Here is a 26,741-nt window from a genome sequence, read left to right as displayed (position 1 = left end):
ACTCGAACCCACTCAGCCTGGAGCAATTCCAGTAACAGGTCGGTAATGACATCGCTCTGATCTGAGCCACAGTTCTGGACTGTACACTCCTCAGCCTGCACTTCAAAGAGTCTTCTGCCTGTCCTGAAGTAATCCTAGGTTTTTTGTATTCAGTAAAGGGTAGGTACTCTGCAATGTGTACCTCCACACACTACATTCAAGAACATTTCATCAGGCTTCACTGTAGCCAAAGTTACTGTAGTTTGGTTATAGGACTATGTTTAATTATTGCGAAGTGCATGAGAAACACTACACTGCCGCAAAGATGATATCCACAGGAGTTTATTATATGATATACATTAAAACAATATGTGAGACTATTATAGAATACAACTGTACAGTATACATTTGTGTTCACAGTTTGACATGACAAAATGTCATTACAAAAATCCCATTGGACTACCAACCTATATGTCTTGGAGAAAGATACAGTTCAGTATAAACTCACATTTTTTCTATAATAGTTAACTAAAATGCATAGTATTCTTTGTGCTGAATTTAACTAAAATCATGCTTAAACCTTAATTGCCCATTCAGTCTTATTATTTAATAAAATATATTACAATTTATAGTATAAAAATCTGCACAGTTTTATACATGTTTAGAAAACGTTAATAAAGGTGAAAGCTGAGATACTAAGTAAGATGTACACTTTTGGCCACATTGCTAAAATTAATCAGTTATATTGAAAGATGTTGCCAGAAAACCACCACGCACTTGTTCAGTCTGAAATGCTGTCTAAAAACAGATCTGTTTGTAGTTTGTATAGTCCCAAACTACTATCTGGATTTCACTCAAATCCATGGAATTTTGTGAAATTCATTTGCAACTACCTTTACAAAATAGAATTGAATTAGCATGATCTTAGTACCAGTCCTAGAGAAAAAATGTTCAGAAGACAGAATTATTACATATTTTGTAGTGCTATATCCCCCAGAGAAGTCAAATATGATTGAAGCAAAATTTAATACAAGAGGTGCTTTTCACAATTCACCTTTGAATCGGATAAAGTGCAAAGCAAAATAACTTTCAATTTTAAGACATGCTTCTCTCTTTAAATAAATTCTTATTTCATCTTCTAAAGGTTTATAGAAATCTAAGAAATTTACATAGCTGTCTACTGGCTTAGCATCTCAGTTTCACCACATGATAAAGCAAGCAAACATAAAATATACATTTTACAGCTTCCCAAAACCAGATTGAATTCTTTTAAACAAAATAATGCCCAGAAAACAGTTCACATTCTGATAGACACAAAACATGGTTGTGTAGTTAATGACTTGTCCATGATCCCTATTTACAACACTTAGGTATTCATCTGGAAATATGATTGATTAGGAAATCCCTTTTCCCCACTCTCTAAAGAAAAGAAACATCTCTCAAAACCACAGAGCCCCCAAAAAACCTTTCAAAATACTTAACAGTACAGGGCAGCATGCAATTCTCTGGTTTGTGTAGTTTATTTTGTATTTATAAAGACTACATTTTATATTTCGTTTATATTTTTTCTATATTTGCCAATAATGGGGGAAAATTGAGGGATCTCGATTGCTTAAGCCGTGTCTAGATAAAAAAAAAATCCATTATAGAAAAATAATTTATAATCGGGAATATTGATGTGCTGTTTTTAAATTGAAGAGTCACAAAATATTTACTGCCACAAGACAATTAAAGCTCTTTTGCTTTAAACTAGTAAGACACTGACATGGCAGAGAGGTAAATTGGTACATAATCGCTATGGCACAAACTCTACTAAGGATCATAGTTCTTTTTTTTTTTAAAAAGGGTTTGACACTTAGCGCAGACAACATGTGAAGAAAGCTGAGCTGCGATTCTTGCAATCTGAATTGAACTGTTCCCTTAAGTGGCTTTGTTACGGTAAAAGTCGACACACCGCAGGTTTGGAGCTTCCCCAGAGCTCTTCTCATGACTGAGCCAAAACCCCCCACACGTAGCGCTCTGGTTTACCATAGCTCCAGGTACACCTCTGTCCTACCCACCGACTGTGTTTCGGTCTTGGCACACCACCGTAAAACTTAATGAGGCGACACTGGTGAAGGACGTGAGGCTTGTATACAGTCCCGCAGTGCTTGCAATACAAAGTGACACTCAGAAGCATGGCAAGTGATCTTTAAGACTGCTTGAGAGAGAAAGCACAGCAGATGGATGCAAGCGGACTATAAAAGACAGCATCTGTGGCACTCAAAAGTGATGGGGCTCCACACCCCCCCTATTATTTTCAATAATTTTGTTCTACATGCCCTATTTTGTTTAATCTTCACATTGTCTTTTATTGGCAGCGCACGGGACCTGGAACCTGTTATACAGGAACTCCTTTTTTTTGTGTGGCATTTCTACGGAGGTGCTGTTAACCATGTCCGTCCATATCGAACCCAGAGAACGTATGGGCGTTGGAATAAAGATACAGAGCAAACAAGCACGAAGCTGGCGTACGAACAATATAGCAGCCCGTTCAGGGTATGTGTCCTAGCATGATAGTTGATAAGGAAAGATCCAGAGCAATATCAACCAGGCCTACAATGAGCACTCGAACTGTGAGACAACGAGCAGTGATGTGAGGGAAAGGAAAGGCGCTGCCCCATGGCATGCTCATTGTTACGTGGGGTGGAAGATGGCGTGCGAGGAATATTGTCCTTCCTGGGTATTTTTATTAAAAGGGGAACGACCTCTTTTTGTGGACAGCATCCCAAATTTACCACCAAATCCCAGCGTTTCCCCTCGCTTCCCTCAACATCTATAGCGTCAGACAGGAAAGCCTTCAAAACAAACAAAATAAAGGTGAGAAATGTAAGGAACAAGCTTCACTGGTGATCTGAACTCAGAGAACATGACGTAAAAGGCTGGGCGTTTACTTTGACATGTATAAGTACATGTGTATTTGTATGATTTCCACAGAAACCTCCAACTGGTCTGAATGCACTCGGCACTTGGAAAATTCACCCACATTTGAATTCATTTCTGCCATGCTGGACTCCAGCTGTATTTTCTGTAACTTATCAAAGTCATAAATCACCTTTATTCCACATGTTGGGAGACAAAAAGGCACTTTTTCGAGTCCTCAGAGGTTTCAGGCACAACGACTACAAATATTAACCCTGAATATATTGCTGCACAATAATGAAAATAATTCAGCCCCACAATATATATATATAAAATTATTATAAAAAGAAAATTCACATTATGTAGGTCTGACCCGAGGTTTTATAAATACTAAGCCATTTTCTGTGTGGCCTGCAGACTGTGAGTGTTAGCTGGACTGACCAGCTCTGAACAGGCCTTGTAAGCACAATGAGGATGGTTCAAGCCAGCTGAACCATTTGGAGGGAGGCGGGGGGGGTGTGTGTGTGGTCTGTACGAGTCTCAGACGAGTAAGTGGCGCTTCTTGTGGAGTGCCAGGTGGTCAGAGCGCGAGAAGCTGCGCTCGCAGTCTGGGCACTGGAAAGGTTTGACGCCAGTGTGCTTCCGAAAGTGCCTGGTCAGCTCGTCCGAACGGGCAAACTTCCACGTGCAGCCCTCCCACATGCACTTGTATGGTTTCTCCCCTGCAGAAAGAAAACACAGAGTCCGTGAGTTAATCAGCAGAGCCGTAAGGCATTAGATAGATTGCAACGTGGACGAGCATTTGCTGAATAATTTGAGAAAAACCTAGCCTTTTGTGATAACACCTTTCCAGCACAATTTTTCAGGAGGCAAAAATAAGCCCAGACCTGTTCCCAAAGTCTGCTTTCAGTCTCTGTATCATTTTCAGAGGAATTATAGTAAATGTGCCACTACAACCTTCCAGAATATTAAGAGTAAATGGACCTCAATTAAGATATTCCGTTACATAAGTTTGGATTAAGGAACTGGTTTTCATCTTCCCCGTTAATATATCCTTTTAGAATTGAAAGAATGATCTATGCAACAATGATCTCATCTCACTTAAGACTTCATACATGTTAAGTAAAGCGCATGGCTTTATTCTCCCAGACATTTTCTGAACAGAAAGTGGTTTGTGGCGAGGGCTTTTGACACTCGGGAGATTCTGGGCCTTATTTCGCTTCATTTTGGTCACTGAATTGTCTCAAAAGCTCCTACAAGCTTGAACTTGTTGTTTCTGTTGCCTAGCAACAGCTGCAGCAGTCATACGCGTCCCTGCTGCCCTGGAACACGGCACGTTTCACTCACAGTTCTCGGCTGCGGCCTTGCCGAAATTCCCTCACAGCGGAGCAGCTGGGTGAAAAACTGTTCTAGTGGCAGCTGAACGTTATTCAAAAGCGGCGCCCGGCTGGTCGGTGGCGGACGCAAAAGATGAGCTACAGGTCTGGTTGCGGGACCCAGTGAGTCGCAGTGTTACGAAGGTCTTGGGAGTCTGTACGGGACAGCTCCAGCTTTCCCAGAAGCCCTTAGAAGCTGACAGTTTTACTGTGAGAAGAAACTGTTTTGGTCCACACGTGCGTTTCTCCTTCCCACCTCCCCCCCCCGGAAGGCCATTTCTGTGCGCGTTCCCGAAGTCCGCCCCTCTGCCGCTGGCTCTTACCAGTGTGCGTGCGCCGGTGGGCCTTCAGGTGAGAGCTCTTGGTGTACACCTTGTTACAGCCGTCGTAGTCACACCTGTGGATGCGCCGTTTCTTCAGAGTGTCCGGAGACTCCACTGGCAGGGGGTGTTTCCCGGAGTGCATGATCACCGAGGGGTTGTTGCTCCTGAAACACAACAACAAGCACAGGGATAGAAGCCTCCCAAACGAGACGACAAAGCTTTCGAAAACCGGCATCCCTAATCCCCACGGAGCAAAGGCCATTTCATTTTTTATACAAATTTTTTAATCCAGTTTCACCGCCTATAGTTGAGTCACAGAAATGTATCCCATGCTGGGAGTGTGGACTCCCATCTTTTGACTTTTTTTAGCTTTTAGTGAGGCAAAACCCAAAATAAAATATTTGAGTTAAAACATTCAAACCATTTCCCATTCCAAATGTATGCTTTTGCAATCTCTTAAAAGTCGTAATTTACATAGTAAGCACTACTGTCCTCCATCTTAAATTTGGCTCAAATTTAATTTCCAGTTTGTTAAATGTAACGACTTGTTTTATTCATCTAGAAGATTTTTTTTTATCTATAAAGATGGTTTTGAAAGCTGGCTCCGAGACACCAGCAGTTCAATTGGAGCTCTTGTTTGCAAGCTGGGGAATGATTTGGAGTTTTCTAATACAAATACAGTAAAAAATATATATATTAAAACAAAGAGCTGTATCAGAGACAAACACGGTTACAGCAAGAAAGTAAGGCTTATTCTGATGGAAATTTTAAAAAGCATCAGATTGACTCCTCGTACACCAGTCAAAATGTGAACATCATTGTTGTGTTGTAACATGGGGATGCATGAAAAACACCCCTTGAAAAGGCAATCTTGAAGTTTCATATACAGTAGTGTGTAACCATCGGAAAAATAGAAATGAGAGACTTCATGGTTTATTTATCATGTTACATTCAACTTCAAAATCCTGACTAACAGTAAACACAGGCCAACTCTTCATAACCTTTTTGCAATATGCACTGTCATTGTCAGCTGAAGGCATATGTGTGTATATAAAACCTGCCAGAATGAGAAACACTGGATGCGGTTCTATGTATTAACCAGCAGAGGGCACTCAAAGACTTCCATTTAGTACACTGAGTTATTCCTTGAAGAACTTGGACAAAAAAGTACTGTATAGAGTGGTCTACAACCAGAACATTTATTAACTTAAGATCCCAAAAAGACACTATTCAAGACTGCACAGTTGGCAAATGAAATTCAATGTAGGTAAGCAGGAAGTTATACTCGTAGTTTTTTTTAAAAATCACTCTAACTATTTTAGGTTGGGAACCCCAAAATAGAGAAGCATTTTGTGAAAGGGACTTAAAAGTTTATGTGGACTCCCCACTGACCCCTTTTAGACAAGGAGAAAGCAGTACAAAAATGAAAATATAATGAAAAGTGTAGAATTTTAAATAAAGTACTGTTACGGCAATACAATGCACTAGTTAGATCCGGTTGCAACAACACAAAAATGGCACTGTTGTCCTAGAAGGAGTTTATGGAAGAACAACCCGACTCATTCCAGGTTTAACAGGAGTGCCATACACTGGCAAGTCTTCAACATAAGAGATTACAAGGAGATTTGTACAATAATTCAAAATTCTGAAAGGTATTGGACAAAGCCAACCCGAATAGTCACTTGACACACGATAGCAGAACATAAGGGAGAAATGGCAAATGAGAATTGTTACTAAGACTGAGAACTAGAGGTGGTTTCTTTACACACAGGGTGGTAGGTGTCTGGAACAAGCTGCCCGACCATGTTGTTGAAGGCGATTTCGCTGGAAAAAAGCAGCCAAACAAGCCCACTGGCTGACCGTGAACCAAGGTGTCTGTTCTCCTCATTTTTTTTCCAGATTTGAGAAGAATAATTGAAAGGAAAAACGAGTAACCTTACTGTTAGAAGGGAAATGTGAAAGTGCTGGCTTCACTCTCTTTGAAACTAAATTAGTTTCTATGAGTTCCATGATCACATGGAATACAAACAAACCAGTTTCTATAACTACTGAACAAGTAAGTGTTGAGTAGGTCTTTGTTTCTGTAATACTCTTTATAGGGGAGCAGTCTTATGATACATTTATGACTGCAGTTCCATATCCGAGTGTTTTTTGTCTAAACTGTAGCTGTAGCGATGATTTACTACCCCAATAAACGCAGAACTGTACAGGAGTCTTTTACTATACCACCATTACTGCTGCATATTACAGCTGGCTATTAAGCTGTTTAATGCTAGAACTTCATTTTAAAAAAGTCAGTCAGAGGAACAAACCATGAGTGTACCTCGATCCTCGCAAGACCTCAACGGTATGCGTACTCTGATAGCCCTTTCAAATTCTGCCACCACAAGCAGCTAATTTGTTCTGCTCTTTAAAGTGGATTTTCTGTCAATGCCACTGTCATCTCCTCATCTCGGTAAACAACATGTCAGAGATGTATTGCTCCAGCCACGCCTGGCAGCAGTGTAATTAGAGGCTTCCTGCAGCAGCAGGGTGCGGCCTCACTCTTGTGACATCAGAAACTAAAAGTAGATCTCTGCCACACCCGCAGGATATGGAAGGCTGCTGCAGCACCTTTACAAACAAGGCTTGCAGCCCTGTCTTGATTCTGCAATGCAAGGCAAGGAGCTCAGGCCTCTGTGAACCCCTGGGCTTGTGACTTGACCGCCACGGTCCACCCAGCAGAATTCTTCGGAATCAACAGGGCAGCACCACTCAGAGGTCACGGGCAAGAGATACAGATGCCTACGTGCCTCTGATACTGAGAGCAGGTCCCTCTTTGCCTGATATTTCTAGGGCAATAATAAGGGTTGTGGGAGAATGGAACAAGCCACACATGTTTGTTAAAGCAGATACCCTCCACTTCCTTTTTAAGAATCAAATGGATGAGATCTTTAGATCAATTATCTACTAACTACCAAATGGCCTGAATGAGCCTGATGTCCCCCTCTTTTGTGTAACGTTCCCTATGGTCTCATGACTAAATCAAGTTTCCTTATGACTCCGGCTCACCGTCAGGCCAACTAAAGGGCATTATTAAAAGTGACTTTTATGACGCTGATGTAAAACTATGAAACCAAAGATGCATTTATTATTAAAGCTTTTGACTTCTTCCAAGCTCATACCCATTTTATTTTTTTTGCAATGCTTGATTATGTTTCCCTCTGTTTTACACATTCAGTTTACAGGTACAAGTTCCTTACATGTCCACAACTCATTCATTAATGAGAATATATATGACTAGTCTTTCTTGGGGGCAGACATCTGAAATCTATTTCCCAATTTCCTGAGATCTTTAACCACACTGATGAAATCTGACTGTTCTGTGAAGCTAGCTGTGAAGACTAGACAGTCTTATATTAAGCTTTCCAAACCTGAAGAAGTTCTCGACAGAGCCTAGAAACACATTTTTAATCATCCAGCTACTTAGCCAATCAACATCTCGTTCCTGCTTTGTGATGACGTTAACGTTGACATTTATCTTCTCTGTTGAAATATAAAGAGCTACTGGAAGTAGACCCTCAGGTTTAGTGTCCCCAGTCGGAATGAACTACTGGTCAGGTTTACTGTCCCCAATGAAGGCAAAGGGTAAATACTGTGACAGAACTGCCCCTGCCACCAGCATCTTACTTGATTTAGGCCATGAAAACCAAACTGAAACCTGAACTGGTGATCCAGTTGTCAGAAAGAATGGCTAAAAGGTAAAAGTCAGCTGTTTCATGTGTATATAAGGTGTGGTTTTTCAATGCTGGCAATTAAAATACGATAAGCAACGTATAACAGGCAAGGCACCCTGTATGATCCTTCCCAATACAGAAATGTAAAAAAATCAGCAATAGAGTTTTTCAGTCTCATGCTCTTGGCAATCTGTAGTTTAATGTTTAAATTCAAAGTCTTCTACGTACACAACGCACTGTTTACAATTTAGTCACCTGATATCATGGTCACCTGAGTCTTGGCATTTTTATTATTCCTTAGCAAGGAACCTAAAACAAATTACATCCTGGGAATAATAAAGACAATCTCTCTCCAAGAAGGAAATGTTTTTCCACAGAACTCAGAGGTGTGCTATGTAATACCCTCTCCCTCATCTTAAGCAGACTAGGACACCAAGGCGCTGCTGGAGACAGACGCACCAAAAAAAGGCATCGCGTTTCACTTGCTACGAAAAGGCAAAGGCAAAGGAAAACGAGCACCCTTTGTTCTCTGGTATTACAATGTGACACCCTTCATTTTGCGTCAAAACCTCTAAATTGAAAAGTAGCTGGTATAGAAGCCCGGGTGAGGACCAAGTGCTTCTTACACTGGAGAAAGCAGGTTTGCCTTGACGAGTTCAATTCAAGCACTCCCACATTCCCAGTAGCGTCCACACTATTTCTACATTTATTTTGTTGTTTTTTCTGACACCGCTGCACAGATCCGCGAGTAGAAAAGGGCAGGGTAATCACTCGCTTTCTAAAAACGCTTAACCTCCCGACACGCGCTTCACACCCCCATCGATTCTACCGCTTCCTTTGAAAAAACAACACTCACTCTTTTGACATCACGCTCATGACCGAAGACGAGACGTCTTCACTGTAGGGCTCTTGAATGTATTCCGTCCTTGGTTCCACTTTGATGGGTTTCATCAGGTCATGGAGTTCGTGACACATTTCCCCCACGTTCAGGGAAGAGGCTAAACAAACAAAATGGGTTCGGTCAACAGACTGTACCACGAGCCTAACAGACAGGTGTTTGGACAATGTGAATTCAAATACATTTTGCTCAACGCCTGTGGGGAGAGGCGGGGGGGGGATGATGACATTCTTAATTTCTCTCACCTTGTTTAGCAGCCAGGCTCTGCATTTTCTCGTCCATCATGGACGACACCATGATGGACTGCGAGAGGTGAGGAGAGTACAGAACGGACAGGGGCTGGACCATGACGGGCGAGAGCACCGGGATCACCCCCTGGCCGGCCAGGCCGGAGCCCGACAGGATGGGCGTGATGACGGTGGGGAAGGGCATGGGCAGGGGGGAGGACGAGACGACGGGCGAGGGCCGCCGGCGGGGCGAGCCGGAGGGGGAGGCGCTGGCCCTGTGGCTCGAGCCGCTGCCGCCGGACAGCACGGTCAGGCTGTACGGCGAGGAGGGGGAGCTCCTGGAGGACAGCGGAGAGCCGCGCTTGCTGACGGACAGGTCCACCGGCTCCGACTGGGCTCCGCAGGGCTGCCCATCCAGGGGCTGGTACAGTCTGCTGGGAGGGGGAAATATCACACTGTAGCCCTCGGCTGGAGACTTCACCAAGGCCGGGTAGTTCGAAAACAATGCCTGCGGACGGGGAGAGGAAATGGAAACTTCAGGTTTGGCGAAAACAAAACTTCCCAGATGCCCACAGCCGTTGGTTAACCTGCCAGTATGCTGTGATGGCAGTGCGCTCGTGATATTATAACGGACACCTCACATTTCTGAATATAAAAGGGACCATTCGTTTTCAAACTGCTTACTGCGCAGGCACGCTGAGTTCAGAAGTGTGCCATCGGAGGAGAAACCTCGAGGGGGTGGGGGTTTTAATACGAAAGCTCAGAAGTCACGAGCCGAAAGTCGAGCGCTAAAGCGAATCATAATATTTGGAGCCGACACCAGCCTAACCGCAACGCCCAGTGACTGTGCGCTGGAGGTATCTGAAATCTTGAGTGTGACACAGGATGTCGAAGCACGGTTTTCCAGCCTGCGTGTCAGATGTTAGTGGCGCAGAGGTATTACAAAACAAGAAATCTTTCATTGCTGACATTTCGAAATAAATAACAGAGGAAAACAAAAAAAACAACAAAAACGGGTGTCAAGACTGTTTCTTAAGTGAGGCAATTGGAATAAGGATTATAAACCAGTACAACAGCAAAACAGTAATACCAGGGAGGTGACCACAGTGCTTCGGGGCTACACAGTGTTTTGAATCTACACAGTGAATTGTTATTTAGCTCTACAGTTCTATGTTTCCAAATAACAGAGTAATCTTTTGATGATCTTGAGAAATGCCTTTACTTAAAAAATAATCCTATTTACTGTCATTCAGCTTGCAGAAACAATACAGCTATTTATGACACTGTACAGGCACATTTATAAACCTTTATTAAGCCGATGACAAACCGCAAACTTCAAGAACCTGCTGGGTAGCTGAGGAAAGAGCAGAGCAGGTCTGCTTCTGAATTCAGCACAGCTTTCAGCAATCAGTTCAGTGCAGCAGTGTTTATTTGGTCAGGGCATCACTAACCCTTAACTTGTTTTCATCAATACTAAACGCAGCAACTCAGTTATCAAATCTTATCAAATAGTTATCACAGTGGGTGCCAACCAATATGCCAGCCTTCTGCTCTGGGTATAACTTACTGTGTATTTTGCCACTTCTATGCAAATACTGTGGCACATTGTTTTCCCACACAGGGCACAGCTCTGCCCATTCAAAAACTGCAACGAGTAAAAGACACAAAAAGTTATCAACAGAGGCAGAATAGCATGTTTTATTTTTCAAAGGGCTTCCAGTTTATTGCACTCATATGAAGGCTACAATTTTACTTAGAAGTAGTTGGCCCTATGCAAGCTTGTGATCACTGCTAATCAGAAGGATCGAAAGAAATATCACCCAAAACCCAAACAGCTGCAGGAAGCAGATACCCTGGCTACAGTCAAGAAATGGCTGGGTGAGATCCCCCAGATCAATTTTCTACTAAGTACCAGACAATGTGGGCCCAATTGCCTATTCTCGTTTTTATCCTCTTTATGTTCTCATGCGTTTATCAGTGTTGTTATATTCAAGAGGAAGCATGAGAGAGTGTATGTAAGTGTATTTCACAGCAACACTTCTAAATGGGGAGACATGTAGGTCAGCTTCGGACCACACGGTTTCAGGGTTTCAAACCCTTGAAGTTGTTTGAGGTTAGTGCTCCCTTGACTTTATTTTAGGTAAAACATGGATGGAAACCTGATTAATACTACCCACACTGGCCATCATCCATAAACCCCACTATTGACTGCGGAGATGACAATTTTTCCAGCATCGGCCAGAGAAAAGACGCAAGGGCAAAGCTGATTTGCGTTGAGGTTAGACATCGGCTTGTTAATCCCATCAATTTAAACCACCATCACCAAGAGGCACCTATAACATCTCATAAGGGACAGTAGCACTCTTATTTTATACACGGATTATTCCAGGTCACCTAAGGACAAAGATTCAAATTATTTGTAAATTACAATCATACATGGAGGCCCACTTAACCCATCAAACCCAAAGCTGTAGTACCTACTGCAGGAAGAGCGACCTTGTACTTATATTACATATAATATTATATATAATCTCTCACTTCCCTGCACTGGAAAATTAACTCACAGGAGCTTGACTTCAGCCGCCCGATATCATATCATGCATCAATTATGCTGGATTGTATTTTCTTATTCATTTGTCATTTAAATGATGTTTTCTAATAACACAACCCTAATTCCTGGGATCAGATTTGGAAGAAATTTGATGACTCCCAACCGCACAAATCTATTGATAGCTGTCTGCATGTTAGCGCTGACCAGACAGCGCTTCTTTGTCTCCACAAAGAGAGAAAGCTGCGGTTTTGAAATAAGCAGGGTCACTGGAGAATATGGACGTTGAGCCTATACTTAAACACACTGTCCTTGTGCAGTAACAAAGTCACTTCAGCTATTTAACAAACAGAAGAAACTTTTCAGGAAGACATGGCTGATGGCCAGTCCATGGTTTATTTCTGCTTAACACGGGCGAATTAACGTTACACATATCACTGAATGGGTAAATAACACTTGAATTTTGCAAAGTCAACACCAAATGAGCTCATTTTTGAGCATTAGGTCTGTTGTAGTATGCCCAACACAGAACAAAAAACTGTGAACCTCTCTTTTGTAAAAAAAAGTTACTCAAGCAAAACACAGGAGTTTAAAGAGAAGCGCACAGATTGGGGAAAAAAAGCAGCTTTGAGAAACACCTGATGTATTTTGCAAAACGAAAGAGATGAATATAATCATTCTCCACTGGAAGGCTAGATGGCTGTAGGCGGTAGTTAGGCTTGTTACACTTATTGGGCAGTGAGCAGCGATGCCAGAGTGGACAAAACCCCAACAGACCTCAGGGAGTCGGCATCTGTGATACCGGCAGCTCCTGGCCTGTTTTGGGGTTAGTGATGAGAGCTGCAATCTCGTGGGTGACCACCGGGGGGAGGAGGAGAGTGCTCTGCTCACCCCCTCCCCTGGGCAGCCCTCGCCCTGGGGCCTCGTCCTCTGGCTCTACAGGGGTGTGGGACTTCGTCTGGAGAAGATGACAACGAGCAGTAACTAAGGGGGGGCGGGGGGGGACCCTCAGCCACCCTCCCCCCCCCGTTTCCCTGCAGGTGGTGTTTGCAGCTGTGAGCAGGCCTGACACAAGGAAGGGGATGAAGAGAAAAATCCATTCAAAACTGACATTAAGAACCCCAGGGATTGCGGTGCTGTAGTCAGCACAGTATCCCTCTATTATTATAAACCACAATATACTAAGGGATGTTTATAAAAGTAAGGGCTTGGCACAGGGATGGAATACTTAATAATACCCTTATATGCACAGGTAAATAGCAATTGGTTTGACAGCAACACAACCGAAAGTAGACTGCCTGGCCTCCTGTGCTTGATAGAGCACTGAACCACTCATTCCTAAGGTGGTGGGGGTGAAGATAGATAAGGGTCTTGTACTGAACACTTTGTTTGCATATGAACTCCAGACTGATAACAGCCAGGGGGGGCAGGTCTTTTCTTTAGATCAGGATATTCGGTAGGGTTTATTTGGTAAGTTCATCGGTGTTGCACAAGCTGCCGCGCACGCTGTTTTTCACCAGTGGGCTGCGAGGGGGTGATGCCAACTGCATTTCCACCCGCGCGTACAGTACCAGGCCGTGCTGCTTGGTTGACTTCCTGTCAGAAAAGAAGCTTCCAGAAATGCCTGTCTGGCGCGGAAAAGGTCGGGAGCCGGGCGTCGGGCTCGACACACAAAAAGATAATGAAATATTAACTCCTGCTTTGACTGCACACACCCCCCCTGCTGGAAATCTAAAACAAATAAACCACAGACTGGCTGTTGTGAAAAGGCTTAATCACTGTACGGTATGACTGATAAGAAAGTAGCTGTGCTCACCGGTTCCATGGGCTCTGGCTTGACTGGATAATCATACATGAGCATATTCACTGGCTGATGCCTTCTGGGGGGAAAAGGAAAGAGAACGTTACACAACAGTTGAATCTAACATAACAGTGTTCGAAATTCCGGACAGAATATCTCACAAAGGGTATAACCGACGCAGAGAGGCTGCTGGTTCTCCTTCAGAGCCGTGACTGAACTGTGTGAAACAAGCCCCCAAACCTCTGTTGCAGAGAAGCCTTCAACACGAGCCAACGAAGGAAGGACAAGAGAGTCAGCCCTGGAATTCTAAACTCTTTCTTTGTCCAAGGAAAATACATTCAAAGAAAGAAAAAAACCAGCGTGACTAACTTCATATTTGGATTTTTATCCAAAGAAGAAAAAATATCTTTAAGGAACTGTATGTTTTACATTTAGGCCCATGACTTCATATGTTAAAAAATGTAATGAATTAGGCCATGACAGAAATGGATTATAGCAATTTGCCTTCAAAATGTGCTAAAATAGGTCATTGATATTATATATATATGGTTACAGACATTTTACAGAATTTAGCCCCTCTTTAGACAGGAATAAATAAGGGGTTGTGAGAACATATCTTGTTAATGTGGGAAAATACCATATGTGGTAGGAAGCCCAAAAAAAAACAATAACGAAGAATAAATGTCACTGGATAATTTGGCAACTGACTACAAATCTTTTAGTTTTTGTCTATCTGTTTTGGCATACAGTCCACAACACCCAAAACGCTGTGTATATACAAGAAACGAATGGGTTGTACACTTTTTTTGTCAGGCAAATGTCAAACGTGCGCTGTACAGGCCGAAGGCAGAGATCCTACGTTCAATACGGGTGTTTCAGAGAGGAACACAGACTTCGAGATCTTGAGAAAAAACGCCTGTTCACCTACTGCCCTACTGCCCAGGGCAGCCTTTAGATCAAAGGATGATTAGCACAGATGCTACATGTGTTCAGGCATTTCAGATATGACCTTGGCCCTGTAGTAATCAATGACTTTCTTGTAATCAGTCCAGTTTGTTCCTCAGGTCTCAGCCTTAGCACAGGTAGCACGAGGCAGAAGAGAGTGTACATAAGAACAAAAGAAAGAGGCCAGAGGTTATCTCAAGGACAACCGATCACTGTCTTTGCTAATGCAAATGGCAATCAAATTAAAACCCATGGGGGAAAAGCTTAACGCCACTGCCTCAAAATGTTGTCAGTACAGTGCTTCGTGGCTTTATTAGTTACTCATGGTTAACATGCAAGGATTCCCATGATAATTCACTGTAATTATTAAGCTTTTTGCGTCTACCAAGTTTTGAATTGAGTCCTTTAACTGCAAATAACTAGTTTCTTAAAAAATAAAAAAGCAGGTGTCTCTGTGTACAGCGCCCTTTAAAATACAGGTGTGGAGAAAAAGAATCTCTTCACTGAGACAAATGACAATCCTCAATAAGCTTTAGCCTGCAGGTACACACACAGTTTCCTGCAATTTTCTGACTTGCACCCAGCCCTTTTTTGACTTAAACAGATGCTTTATGATCCACCCTTATAATTGACAGCACCTGAGTTTCTTAAGAGCTGTGCACTGAAATGGATTCTATTTCCAACGGACCACAAAAAGACACACATCTGCGCTGCTGTGGTCAGCTGACATCGATCAGCTTATTTTTCCCCATGCAGGGGAATTAAGCACCAAACCTTTGATGAAGGGCCTTCACACACCTCTGTACTAATAACGCTGACCCAAAGGGCCGATCTCTTTCTCCAGGGGTGCCTACAGTACGTGCAGCCTCCTCGTTTCGTGCATGGAACCAGAAATTTGACGACTCCATCAGATGACCCTTTACAAAGATGAAAAATGCACTTTTCCATTAAGAGATGAAAAAAAAGCTGTACCAGTTGTGCCAGTCTGAATTTTCCTGATACACCCTACTGCATTAACTGACCAATAGATCAAAGATTTTTCTACTGTATATACAGAACTGAACATTAACAATGTAAGATCAATATGGCTACATGCAGCGTTCAACCTTTTGATGAGAAATGAACGAAACCTCCCTTAAGAACACATGATAGCTCAAGCCCCTGGACACATTGCTGGAGGAAGGACATTTTGCTTGCTTAATGAACTGTCCTGTCACCTCACTCTTCACTTTCCCTCTCACTGATGTGTGAGCAGAGTGGCCAAAGTCCATCCTGCTTGGAAGAGGGCTAGTGTCCCTTTATAACTAATAATTAACACTGAGCCCTGGTGCTCTCCATGTGCCCCAGAACAAAATGCCCTGCTTGCCAAGACTCTGGCCTGTCCATTAATTCTTGGGGGAAGGGAGTTAAAATATAAACACCAATGGAAGAGCACAAAGTAAGCATGGCAGCGCTCATCAAAATTAGCAGCACTCCCAGTGCACTTCACCTGTTTTAAACACAACAGGGGCAGGTCGCGCATTTTTCTTTTCAAAGCTACATATATATGTGCCAACAGCGCAGTTTGTGCGTTTTTGGCACATCCGTAACGAGACAGAAAACAAGTGCCTAGTCTCATTTTGTTTTATTATCACACTGGTCAACTAAACGGCAACTGAGTCTGGGAAAATCATGCGCACCTAGTACAGCCCAGAGAGAGAGAGAGAATACTCTTGAGGCGAGTTGTAAAAAATGTAACAAAAAACAAACCCCCCCAAAAAGGGCAGGAAAAAAAAGAGAATTTGTTAAGAAAAGCTGGGCAGGGTGTGGCTTCAGGGAAACGTGTGGAACAAGAGCTGTCACAGCCTTTCCCTGTGGGTGTGATAACGAAACAATGTGGCATGTTCCTGGTACAGAGGTTACATACAATACCACAACCGAAAGAAGTGAAGTTATAAGAACACACTGCGTGGGCCTATTGTCCTTCAGAAACAGGAATCGCACGGTTCTAAACATCTCCGCGTCAAGCAAGTGCAACAGCAAATGGTGCCTGACAGGGTTATTTTGGCTCTCTGTTCAGAATGGCAGCCCCGAATTACCCTCTAATTAGCACAACTACAGTAAAGAAAAGTCGGCGCATTTCCAAGTCTGCGCCACACAGTAATACCTTGGGATACACAACGCGGAGGTGTGTTTTTATATATTAATCACTTGAAAAGGGCTGCACCCCGAAAGAAAACGCTGTCAGAAACTCGCAGCCAGTTCCTGAAATCCACCAACAACGGAACAACAAACCTGGCGATATATCCAGATTATTAATTTTTAAATCCGCACGTTTTAGAACCGTATTTGGACTTTCTAGATTTCCGAGTCGTTTTAACTGGAAGTCGCAGGCTGCGTTTTGTTTCCGATCTTGGCTTTGCCACGGTTAGGAGACAAGGCGGGATCGCCCCCAGCATAGCGCAGCAGGGGGAAAACCCAGCGGCCTCACCGCTCTTACTCAATCCCCTCCCGACAGTTTGGGCTTGGTTTTGAACATTTTTGCTAGTTTTGGAAATCAGGTTCCGCGTATTTCTTGCGTGACTGGCAAGCACTGGTCGACACCGGCATTAAAGATGTCTCTAGCTAAACGGCTACTTGTGTACGGTGTCTAATTCGGAGCATAATTGTGCAGGACAGCCTCATATGAAATGGGAATTCTCTGCTAAGAGAAGCAAGTCACTGGTCGGTTCAACACTAATAGTACTACCTGAGATATGTATTGGGACTCTAAGAGGAAAAAAAACCCACTAGCTTTAACAGTAAAGGGAAAGAATTACCCCCTTCACTGCCAGCAAATATTTTTCAAGTTCTCTGTGCAGTGGCATATGTCCAAAGTCCCATCAGGTCCACTCACTTTAACTGACACCATATTCCACTCCATAATAGCTGAGGCATCTAAGATTCAAACCCACCCATCAAATAGACTTTACTGCTAATTTGTGATGGAATGCCCTGCACGTGCCCGTAGTATTCATTACTCACAAAGAAAGAAAAACTGCCAAAGGCCCATCAAGTTTGACACGTCATCCATTATTTCAGAGAACAGGCAGATTTTGGTAGAGAATCCTAACCTTCATTTTAAAAGAAATTCTCCACAGGGTCTCAACAATAAAGCAATAAGAATATCACACTTGATATGAAATGTCAGACATGCCTGGGTTTACTCAACTAAAACAATTACACAAATTCTGTATTTCAACATACAGAATGCAAAAAAAAATTCAAATCCATGAATTGATCCAAATCATCACAAGGAAGTGAATGTGAGTTTTGTACGCTTCCCCTTAAAAGGAGTTTGTGTCTGAAGAGCAGAGTTACAGCTGATCAAAGTAGGGCCCTATATTTTTTTACAACAAAATTTAAGCATGCCGTAAACCATAATTCATTAGTCTGCCTCCATGTTTGAACTAGCCAGAACCTTGTTGTAAAGAGTACAAATAACATGCAAACATACTCCAAACTGAACTAAATAACTAATTATAATTATTATAAATAATCAGTTGTGGAGGGCAAAATGTTATTTTTTCACTTAGAAAACTGTTTTTTGAAAAAAGTCAAGAGGTCTTACCACTGTTATTGGTTTCCTTGGATCTCAAATTATAACATAGATAAAGAATGATGACTTTGTGTACTAAAATTAAACCAAGAATTGGGGAACTGCTTCCAAACCTTGGGTCTCTGGATGCATCCCAAACTTGTGTAAGCTGTAGTTGTTTTTAAAACAAATTCCTAAGGAGGTTTAAATGACACCACTGTTGCTTATGTGTACTAACTGTACACTCTCATTATTTTCCCAAACAGGCCGTACAAACTGAAGTGCGTCACCTTTAATTACCAGATTACATCTTTGGTTACAATGGGCGGACCGCAGGCACAGAACTGGGAAGACCACAGCAAATTTAAATTCTTACGATATCTCAACCCACTTAGCAAACATGGTCACCCATACAGCCCTCGTCGCACACCCTCAAACGGTGCCCTCTCAGCTTTCCGGCTCCTCTTTCCCTTTTTGCCGAGCAGGGCAAGTTTCAGTTTGCGGTCACGCTCCGCAGACTCGGAGCTTTGGCCTCCTGGGTTTTGTCTTTCAGCCATCTAACAGGTTGCTGTGCTCGGAGACGAAGGGGAAAAAAAAAAAACCTGGACTTTTTTTCAGCCTCCCTCAACTGAAAATGTCTGCCAGGGTCTGGACTGTGTGCCGAGGGCTGGTGGTTTGTAACAGTCCCCCACTTCTTTCTAGGAACTTTTACACAACGCTCAGCTGGTTACTGAATTCCCCAGTGTTACCCATGCAGTTTTAGTTCCCTTCAGTTTTGGAAAGCCTCCGTCTACTGCGGCTATATTAAAAGTACCCAGGGCTTCAGATCACTAGCATACCAGGCTGAGGCACTGTTAAAAAAAACCCCACCAGACTTAAACCATCCACTTCCAAGGAGGCCTCAATTTGTAATCAACCAAACCTTTTGGCTAATACAATAAATATTAAAACACCCAGGACTCTCAACATTACTGCATCTTTCAATCTAAAAGAGAAAAAAGGTGATAAATGCTCCACAGACAGCTGGTAAATCTACAATAACGAGGCTGCAGTACGACGACAAGTTGGTTTTCAGTTAAACCAAAGTGTCAGTAAAACCAAAGCATTTGCTATAGTGACAGACCTGGCTGCTGCTAGGGCACGTGGGGCCCAAGCTGTTGTTGTTTTTTAAACTTGCCATCTCCCCTCCCTTCCTCCCTGGCTCAACAGCCCCCGTACCTGAGGTTCAGCGCCCCCTGCAGGAGGATAAACCGACGCGCGGCAGGGGCTGCTGTGTCATCGAAACTCGAAAGGCCTGCCCCTGGCGTCGCTCAGTCTACTGTGCGTTGCCGCCTGGGGAATTCTGGTCACAGTCGGCTAATGGCATGACCCGGGCTCGAACCCGCGATAAGCACCTTTACTGGTTGAGCTACTCGGGAGACCCAAGGAAGCTGCACTTATAACAATAACAATAATTGCTCAGGTGGGTAGCTGCGTCACTATGCGTAGGCTGCAAAGGAACAAGTAATAGGTTTATTCCATGCTGGAAAAAAAGAAGAAAGAGAACACAACGTTTCGGCCGTGGAGCCTTCTTCAATAATTGCTTACGCTTATATAGCGCTTTTCTGGACACTCCACTCAAAGCGCTTTACAGGTAATGGGGATCCCCTCCACCACCACCAGTGTGCAGCCCCACCTGGATGATGTTTATTTAGCAGGTTGCCAGTGCAGACATAGGCTACAGAGCATGTCTGAAAACAACACCTTTCCGACGAACAGTATAAACAACAAACCGGAATTACTCCATGTGTTTGAATTTCAACATAGTCCCCAAGGGACATTTAATTTTAACCAATGAGTCACAACATCTTGTTTAGTGAGTAAAGCTAACAAAAGCAGATAAACTACTCCATCAACATAGACGGTAAAGCAGCACATCACATCAGGATCACCAATGAGCATTTCAGGTCATTTGTCAAGAGACTTAATTAAAAATATGTCAGAAAGACTTGATACTCAAGGAAGATATGAAGAAAGCCCTGGATCAGTTAGAAGGTGCTTGGGTTAAATTCAAAAGCAATAAGAGCTTTAAGAGGTGTTATGCTATCGGACAAATCTCACGAGTGTTAAATTTTAAGATAAAAAACAAGCATGAAAAAATATATGTTCAGCTAGGACTGGCATAAACGATATCCATTCATCTTACCAAAACTCTTCACCGTTGCTGCAGGATACTTTTTTTCCTACAGCAGATAACATTCTATTTTAAACGCACAAAGTCCACTTAACCAATCTCTTTGGTTAAACAGAAAACAGACGCCCAATTCTGATACAAAATCGTCATAACGAAAGAATCTCTCAAACACTAAAAAGAGGTACAGGTGTTCACTAGAGCCTAGTACAACACATGTATTAATACCATCAATATAACAATAAAAAGGTTGAAGAAAAGTTTTAAATCCAATCTTTATATTCTACAAACAAGCTTTTTTGTAGAATACAAAACAAAGAACAAAAAACAAATTCTCATTTGCAGTGTTAAACCAGAGAGGACCCATTTTAGACAGCAGAGATTACACAGCATGTTTTACTGGAGAAACCTAAATGGCATACTTTGTTTTGATGTACATCAGAAGTTTATAACCTGGGATTTGAACAATAGCCTTTCATTCACAATTTCAGTTTTCTCCAGCCACTACTACACACTGCTGACAAGAGGCCAGGCAGGAGTACAACCTAGCAGAAAGAAACACCTCATCATAACACTGATTTTAATTGTATAGCCTACATACATGTTTAGAACCTTTTTTAAAACACCCTGGCTGTTTGGATTAGTCACAGACAACAGCCATTGCATGTGCCAAACATACTAATGTGTCTGCATTAATTAGAGATGAGGCAAGCCATTAGCCCCAAGTTTCTGTTTCAACACCACCTACACAGGCATGCACTCCCTTACTCAGTCAAGCATGGAAGGATGCTAACATATGGTAGCAGAGGCAAAATGATGAGCCATCAAGAAACAGATGTGTATTAACTAAGAATAAGGCACCCCAAACAATCCAAGCTGTTGAACAACAAGGAACTGATATTGCTGCATATCCATGATGTCTTTACACTTGGAACAGAATACTTTGTGTCTTGACTAAGTTTTAGAGGCTTTAGACCAGACTGTTGGCAGTCATACGTTACTATCAGTGCAGAAGAAGGGACACTTTGTTAGAGGGAAAGTTTATGTAGTTCCAGCCAAAAAAAAAAAGGATTACAAAAAAAATTCCCAGCAATCACAGAGTTGCTTTAACTCGAGGTTAACACATTATTACTTTCTTCTCTCTGTTTCCCTCTGAAAGCACCAGCACATGAAGGGGCCATAAAACACTATTATTAATGAGCTGAATTATTAACAGCCAGGTTGGAAAGGAAAGGTGTAAACACGACAGGCCTTCAAGGTTAGGTTTTTATTGCTTTCATAACTGCAGACAAAACATATCCCAATTAATAACCGTGGTACAACTCTTACGTGCGCTCCATTCAGCAGTATGGCCTCGGTAAACTACTCTGTTCTTCTGTTGTCCTGCTTATAAAGTCTCCCCCAGCGCGGCGTAACGCAGCAGAACTGACGGGTGTTTCCATGCTGCGTGGAGAGAGGTACTTGTGTGTGTGGCATCCTGTCTGGCCTCCCTTCCTCTCACCGAAGCCTTAGGGACCCGTAAACAGCAGGCGGGCTCCCTCAGACAATACCCTGCGTTATCAACGCAGGCCTGCTGCCTCGTTTCCTGTCTCAGCCCCGAGCCCTGCCTGCCGCCTGTGATGAGAACAGACTTGGGGAGCGGGAGGGGAGATTGAAAAAAGAAAATGATCCAAAACTTTAACTGTTTACAGGTACGGGCGCTGGCAGGAGCTACATGGCCTCAAATACCTTCCCTGGGAAAGGAGGGAGGGAAGTTTCACTCCGGTGGACAGTACACGGCGCAAAACGCATTTTGCAGCGACCGCCGCCGCACAACAGAGCGGCCGATTTCCAGCTCAAAAAGGAAAAGCGTGGCACTGGATTGTACGCACCATTGAACTACAGCATTGGAGATGACATGTTCAATTCCCCACCGTGGTGCTTACATACTAGAAATCAGGGCCTGAGAGAAGTTAGTAAAAGCCAATAAGAAGCTGATTCGGGATATTATGCTGGACTGAAAACCTGGGCACACACTGGGTCCTCCATTACGGGACCCCTTCTCTAAACACGGCCCCAGTCCTGCAATTTCTCAATGTCACCCACCTGGCATTGAAGCTCACAGACTACAGGAGGACTGTGCATCAGCAGTGAAATTAGTCACACAGTCGATCTGAAATTTGAAAAGGATCGTTTTAAATTTCTCTCTACCTCTCACGATGAATCTGCCTTGTTTTTTCCCTTCGGAAACGAGACAGAAATTATTACTTTTTTTAAAAGCTGGAAGGGGCAGCAGCCAGAGCAAAGCGAGACTTTTCCTGCATGAGCAAGTCACCACAAAGGACTTTCCCAAATACAAGAACGTAGTTAACAGCAACAGTGTGAGCTGACAAACGCAGGGTAAAAGTTAATATTTACCCCCGCAGTGGCCTGAAACGTACCTTGAGCAACAAACGCAGGCTGTGTGCGTAGGTGCATGCGCACAGGTTTTACTGTGTTTTTTTTTTCGTGCGGACCAAACCTGACCAAATGTCCTCACATGGATAAGTAACCCCTGGGAAACAAGTACCGTGAAGACCGAAAATGGCGTTTTTTAAAAAAAAACAAGTATCCCGAGCCGAGCTTCTCTTCAGCGGTGTACGGGATAGCGAATAAAAATAGAATGAGAGCAAATGGGAGGTCCTCACAAGTACCGAAACACAAACACATGTGTGAGTGTGTGTGTGTGTGACCTCCTCCTGCAGATAATAGCGGAAGGGAGAGGTTGGGGGGTGGAGGGTCTGCTGTTTTTTTGGGTAGCCTCCAGGTCTTTCTTCCCGTGCGGGACTCCAAACAGGAAAGGAGCCGGCTTGTGCCATTGGGAAGGTCTGACGCAGAGCCCAGCCTTGAGAATAAGCACAGGAAAAAGGCCCGCTGGAGCGGCGGTGACGCGGAGCCTGCGAGCTGACCGGCCTGGTTCACCGCGCCAGCTGCCGCACAGCACAACAAGAGTGGGTGGAGGTGTTAGCTTTGTGGGTGTGAGGAGAAACACCGCACTTGCAAGGCACAGGTCTGCCCTGCTCGCCACAGAGATAATTGAAAACTGTAGCATGAATCAGCTTTTCGCTGGAACCCAGGTACACAAAAACACAGACCACGGAGCAACACGAGAAGGGGGTGGGACATCACAGTTAAAATCACCACCGAGATTTTTGATACAACAATTAACTTAAAGCTTCACAACGTATTTTTGTTTCTGTATCGATCCTTTAAAGCAACTTACATCTGGTCTGATCAACAATAGAAATGTCATTCACAATTAAAAAAAGTATTTTTTTTATAAACCACAATCAGACCCCCCCCCAAACAAGACTTCAATCCCGATGGATAGTCAAAGAAGAACAATCCCAATTCCGTGACCTCCACCAACTTTATTTTAAAAACCAGTGTTTTTCAAATAAAATAATTGCAGGTCTCAGTGTCGGCAATGTCCCTACAGAAACCACTGCGCCGGTTTATTCAGTATCATACCACACTTGAGCGCTGTGCGACAAAGATCAATAACGAGCACCAGTATTTTGTATTGCACCAGAGCAGCAGTATACTGTACATGCATTTACTGTCTTATCATTCAAATTTATCATCAGACAAATGAGACAATGGAGTATGTACACAGAATAAATTAGTTGCAGTCATGTTCTAATACCTTTCTGTTACTTCTGTACCTATTGCCCAGACTGATCATAATGTTTCACGTCGGAACAAGAGTGTTAACACGTGTTAATGCCTTTGTTCGTTGATTTCAGCCGCTCTCAGAAGTCTCTTACTAGCAGAGGAATGACTGGAATCCGAGTGCTGTATTAGTACATAAATGCAGTACGTAATCACTCTCACTAATCATTGTCATTAGTCCATTTTAATTTATTTCTGTTTTTCTATTTCAACCGGGTCTTTTAAACTTTGTTTCAGTGCCTCCTGTCTTTTCCGATAGTACTGAGCAAACAAATAAGAGCTTAACGGTAACACAGGGGGTACTTATCCCTAGGTCCGAATGAAACATTATATCGTAATGTCTAAAAAAACTCAGCAATCAATTCAACGGGTTTTTAGTGATATTAAGATATTCTCAGAACATCTGAAACCTCAAAGATGAATATACTTCAACCCTGGAGGACCAGAGGTATCTTGATTACCTTGAACAGAGCACTGTTTAATCGATCGGTAAAGTACGCGTGATCCCTAACTAATACAGGTGATTCGAGTCGACGTTTGAAAGTAACCCGGTTGGGGCTGTCAAAGACCAGGATTAGACCCTCTATAATACACCATATCCACCTCATTTTAAAAACTTGCTCATAATGCAAAATGCGATTACCGTCCAGAACATAACATTAATCGGAGGTCCCTTCTCCCCTACAGAGATCATTCCCCGGTTCCCACGACACCAGCGCCTTGGCGACAAATAAAGCGCATTAACAGGTGGCCCCTCAACAAAGCTGAAACGCTTTTCTTTTACACACATTAATGGTGCAGGTCAAAAATGGATAACAGATCACAAGAAATAAAGAGAAACCGAGACATACTAACTCCATCCCAACTTCAGTTTACATCGGTTCACCAGAACACGACACCTGCGAGTGCCGTATCTGGTATGAACTAAATCTGTCACAGATGTCTCTCAGCTACCCCTCGGATTCGTTTTCTGTTCAGAGAATACAGAATTGCCATCTATTAGGGCTGTATTCCACCCAGAGCTGTAACCATACACACCTCGCATGAAATTGTCAATTCCACCAAAATAACAGAACCATTACACTATAAATACCAGTAGCTGGAGTAGTAACACTGGTAGGAGTAAAATAAAAAGTCACATTTAATGGTATCAATAACAGAACACTACGAATAATATACTATCACAAGCTCAGCAAGACTTACTTCACAGACGAAGCAGAACGTATATAATCCAGTGTCAACAATTTAGGTTATGAATTCCAGCAAGGAAAACCACCGTTCTCACCAGCATTGAAAAAACAAGAATACGGAAAAGGGGAGGGGGGGAAACTTTCAAAAAGAGTTCAAGCGTTCAGTCTCTTACAACTCCAGATCCGAGAGTTTAGAAATCACATGACTGTTTGGGGTTGTCTTGGGCGGGGTGTCTGAGGGTGGAGACGGTGAGGCAGGAGACTGTGATGAGGCAGGGAGTGTTATCACCAGCGGCGGCCAGCAGAGTTGACGCGTGTTTGTTAAGGCGCTGGGCGTTACACTGTTTAAAGGGACTGCCGTCCTCCCTTCCGTAAGGCTCCGAAAAATAATGGGTGTACTGCCAGTCGTGGTAATAAAAAAATAATGAAGAGAAAACAACACGTGATTAGCATGCACACCTACGAAAGCCCAAGTGGAACTCACAAGAGCGGCACAGGCGTGATTGTTGGACCGACAAAATGCATCAATGTATTGTCTATGAAATGACAGTGTCGTAGGCACCGCGCAAATGAAACGAGGAACAGTTGGAGGTGTTATGGGGCCCGTTTTGTTTAAAGAAAACAACAGAAAAAGTACTGTAAATGAATGTGATTCTGTACTCGTCTGACTACAGTACACCAAGAAACTCCAGACTTGTTTTTTTTTTACTCAATCTCCTCATCCTGTAGAATGATGTAGGTGGAGGTTAAAAATATTTCACATGCATAGCTAAGAACGTAGCATAAGCTGTGGCTGATGAAGATTGTGAATATATTTACATTACGTTTAGTAAAATACGATAACCTTCTAAGAACCTATGAAAGATTGAAAACTAGAGGAAATCACATCCCTTGTAGTTTTAGATACTGAGTTTATCGTAGTCTTTGCAGACTAATCAAGGCATGTCCACATCTCCTTCAGTTTGAGTTTTCGTAGTTATGATAACATCACTCTTCCAAATACTCAGACTTTCTTAAGGGAGTGTGAAGAACGGATTACTTAGTGTATGGGTTCTAAATGTAGCTGATCATGTCATACATACTGTATGCTGAATATTATAGTCCGATATATAAACTGAAAACGTTTTATAAAAGCTTGCTGAAGATGACTGAAAACAAAAAAATCTAAGGTCTTTTTATCTGTATACTATTTTAGACTGATATTCAATGTGTTTTCTAGGGAGGAAAATAGTGCTCGGGGAGTGAGGTCTTTTGACGAGTAATCCCAGCCGACCATGTAAGATATCAAAATAAAAAGCTGCAAATTTCTATCCATCCTTAAGTAGTATTTATAGAACTGACCACAATTTATGGTACATCTGAAAATAAGGTAGTGGTTCCTTCAGTTAATACTGTTTTGTGGGATGTTATGTACCATGCAT

General features: G+C 42.8%; 1 protein-coding gene across 5 annotated transcripts; it reads right to left on the bottom strand.

The window, feature by feature from the left end:
- Positions 1–305: 305 nt before the first annotated feature.
- klf3 (Kruppel like factor 3 (basic)) lies at positions 306–25,529 on the bottom strand. Of its 5 annotated transcripts, none has more exons than XM_015345896.2 (7): positions 25,334–25,529; positions 13,785–13,848; positions 10,988–11,065; positions 9,439–9,928; positions 9,152–9,293; positions 4,580–4,743; positions 306–3,602 (listed from the first exon to the last, which is right to left on the bottom strand). In XM_015345896.2, the coding sequence occupies exons 2-7, from the start codon at positions 13,827–13,829 to the stop codon at positions 3,421–3,423; spliced, it is 1,101 nt and encodes a 366-aa protein (XP_015201382.1). In that variant the 5' UTR covers positions 13,830–13,848; positions 25,334–25,529; the 3' UTR covers positions 306–3,420. The 5 variants fall into 5 exon arrangements, with proteins under 5 accessions (XP_015201382.1, XP_015201383.1, XP_015201381.1 ...); XM_015345897.2 differs by lacking the exon at positions 25,334–25,529 and adding an exon at positions 22,861–23,133; XM_015345895.2 differs by lacking the exon at positions 25,334–25,529 and adding an exon at positions 21,770–22,775.
- Between the last annotated feature and the right edge of the window lie 1,212 nt (positions 25,530–26,741).

The sequence above is a fragment of the Lepisosteus oculatus genome, chromosome 1 (genome assembly GCF_040954835.1).
Source record: "Lepisosteus oculatus isolate fLepOcu1 chromosome 1, fLepOcu1.hap2, whole genome shotgun sequence".
NCBI classification, from domain to species: Eukaryota; Metazoa; Chordata; class Actinopteri; order Semionotiformes; family Lepisosteidae; genus Lepisosteus; species Lepisosteus oculatus.
Note: the sequence above shows the minus strand (reverse complement) of the source record. Positions and strands in the feature narration are given on the sequence as shown.

Coding starts and splice junctions, on each gene's coding strand:
- klf3 (XM_015345895.2), bottom strand. Junction 11,066..13,784: donor AGCCAGAGCCCATGGAACCG/GTGAGCACAGCT, acceptor TACTCGTTGCAG/TTTTTGAATGGGCAGAGCTG. Junction 9,929..10,987: donor TAGAAGTGGCAAAATACACA/GTAAGTTATACC, acceptor CCCCGTCCGCAG/GCATTGTTTTCGAACTACCC.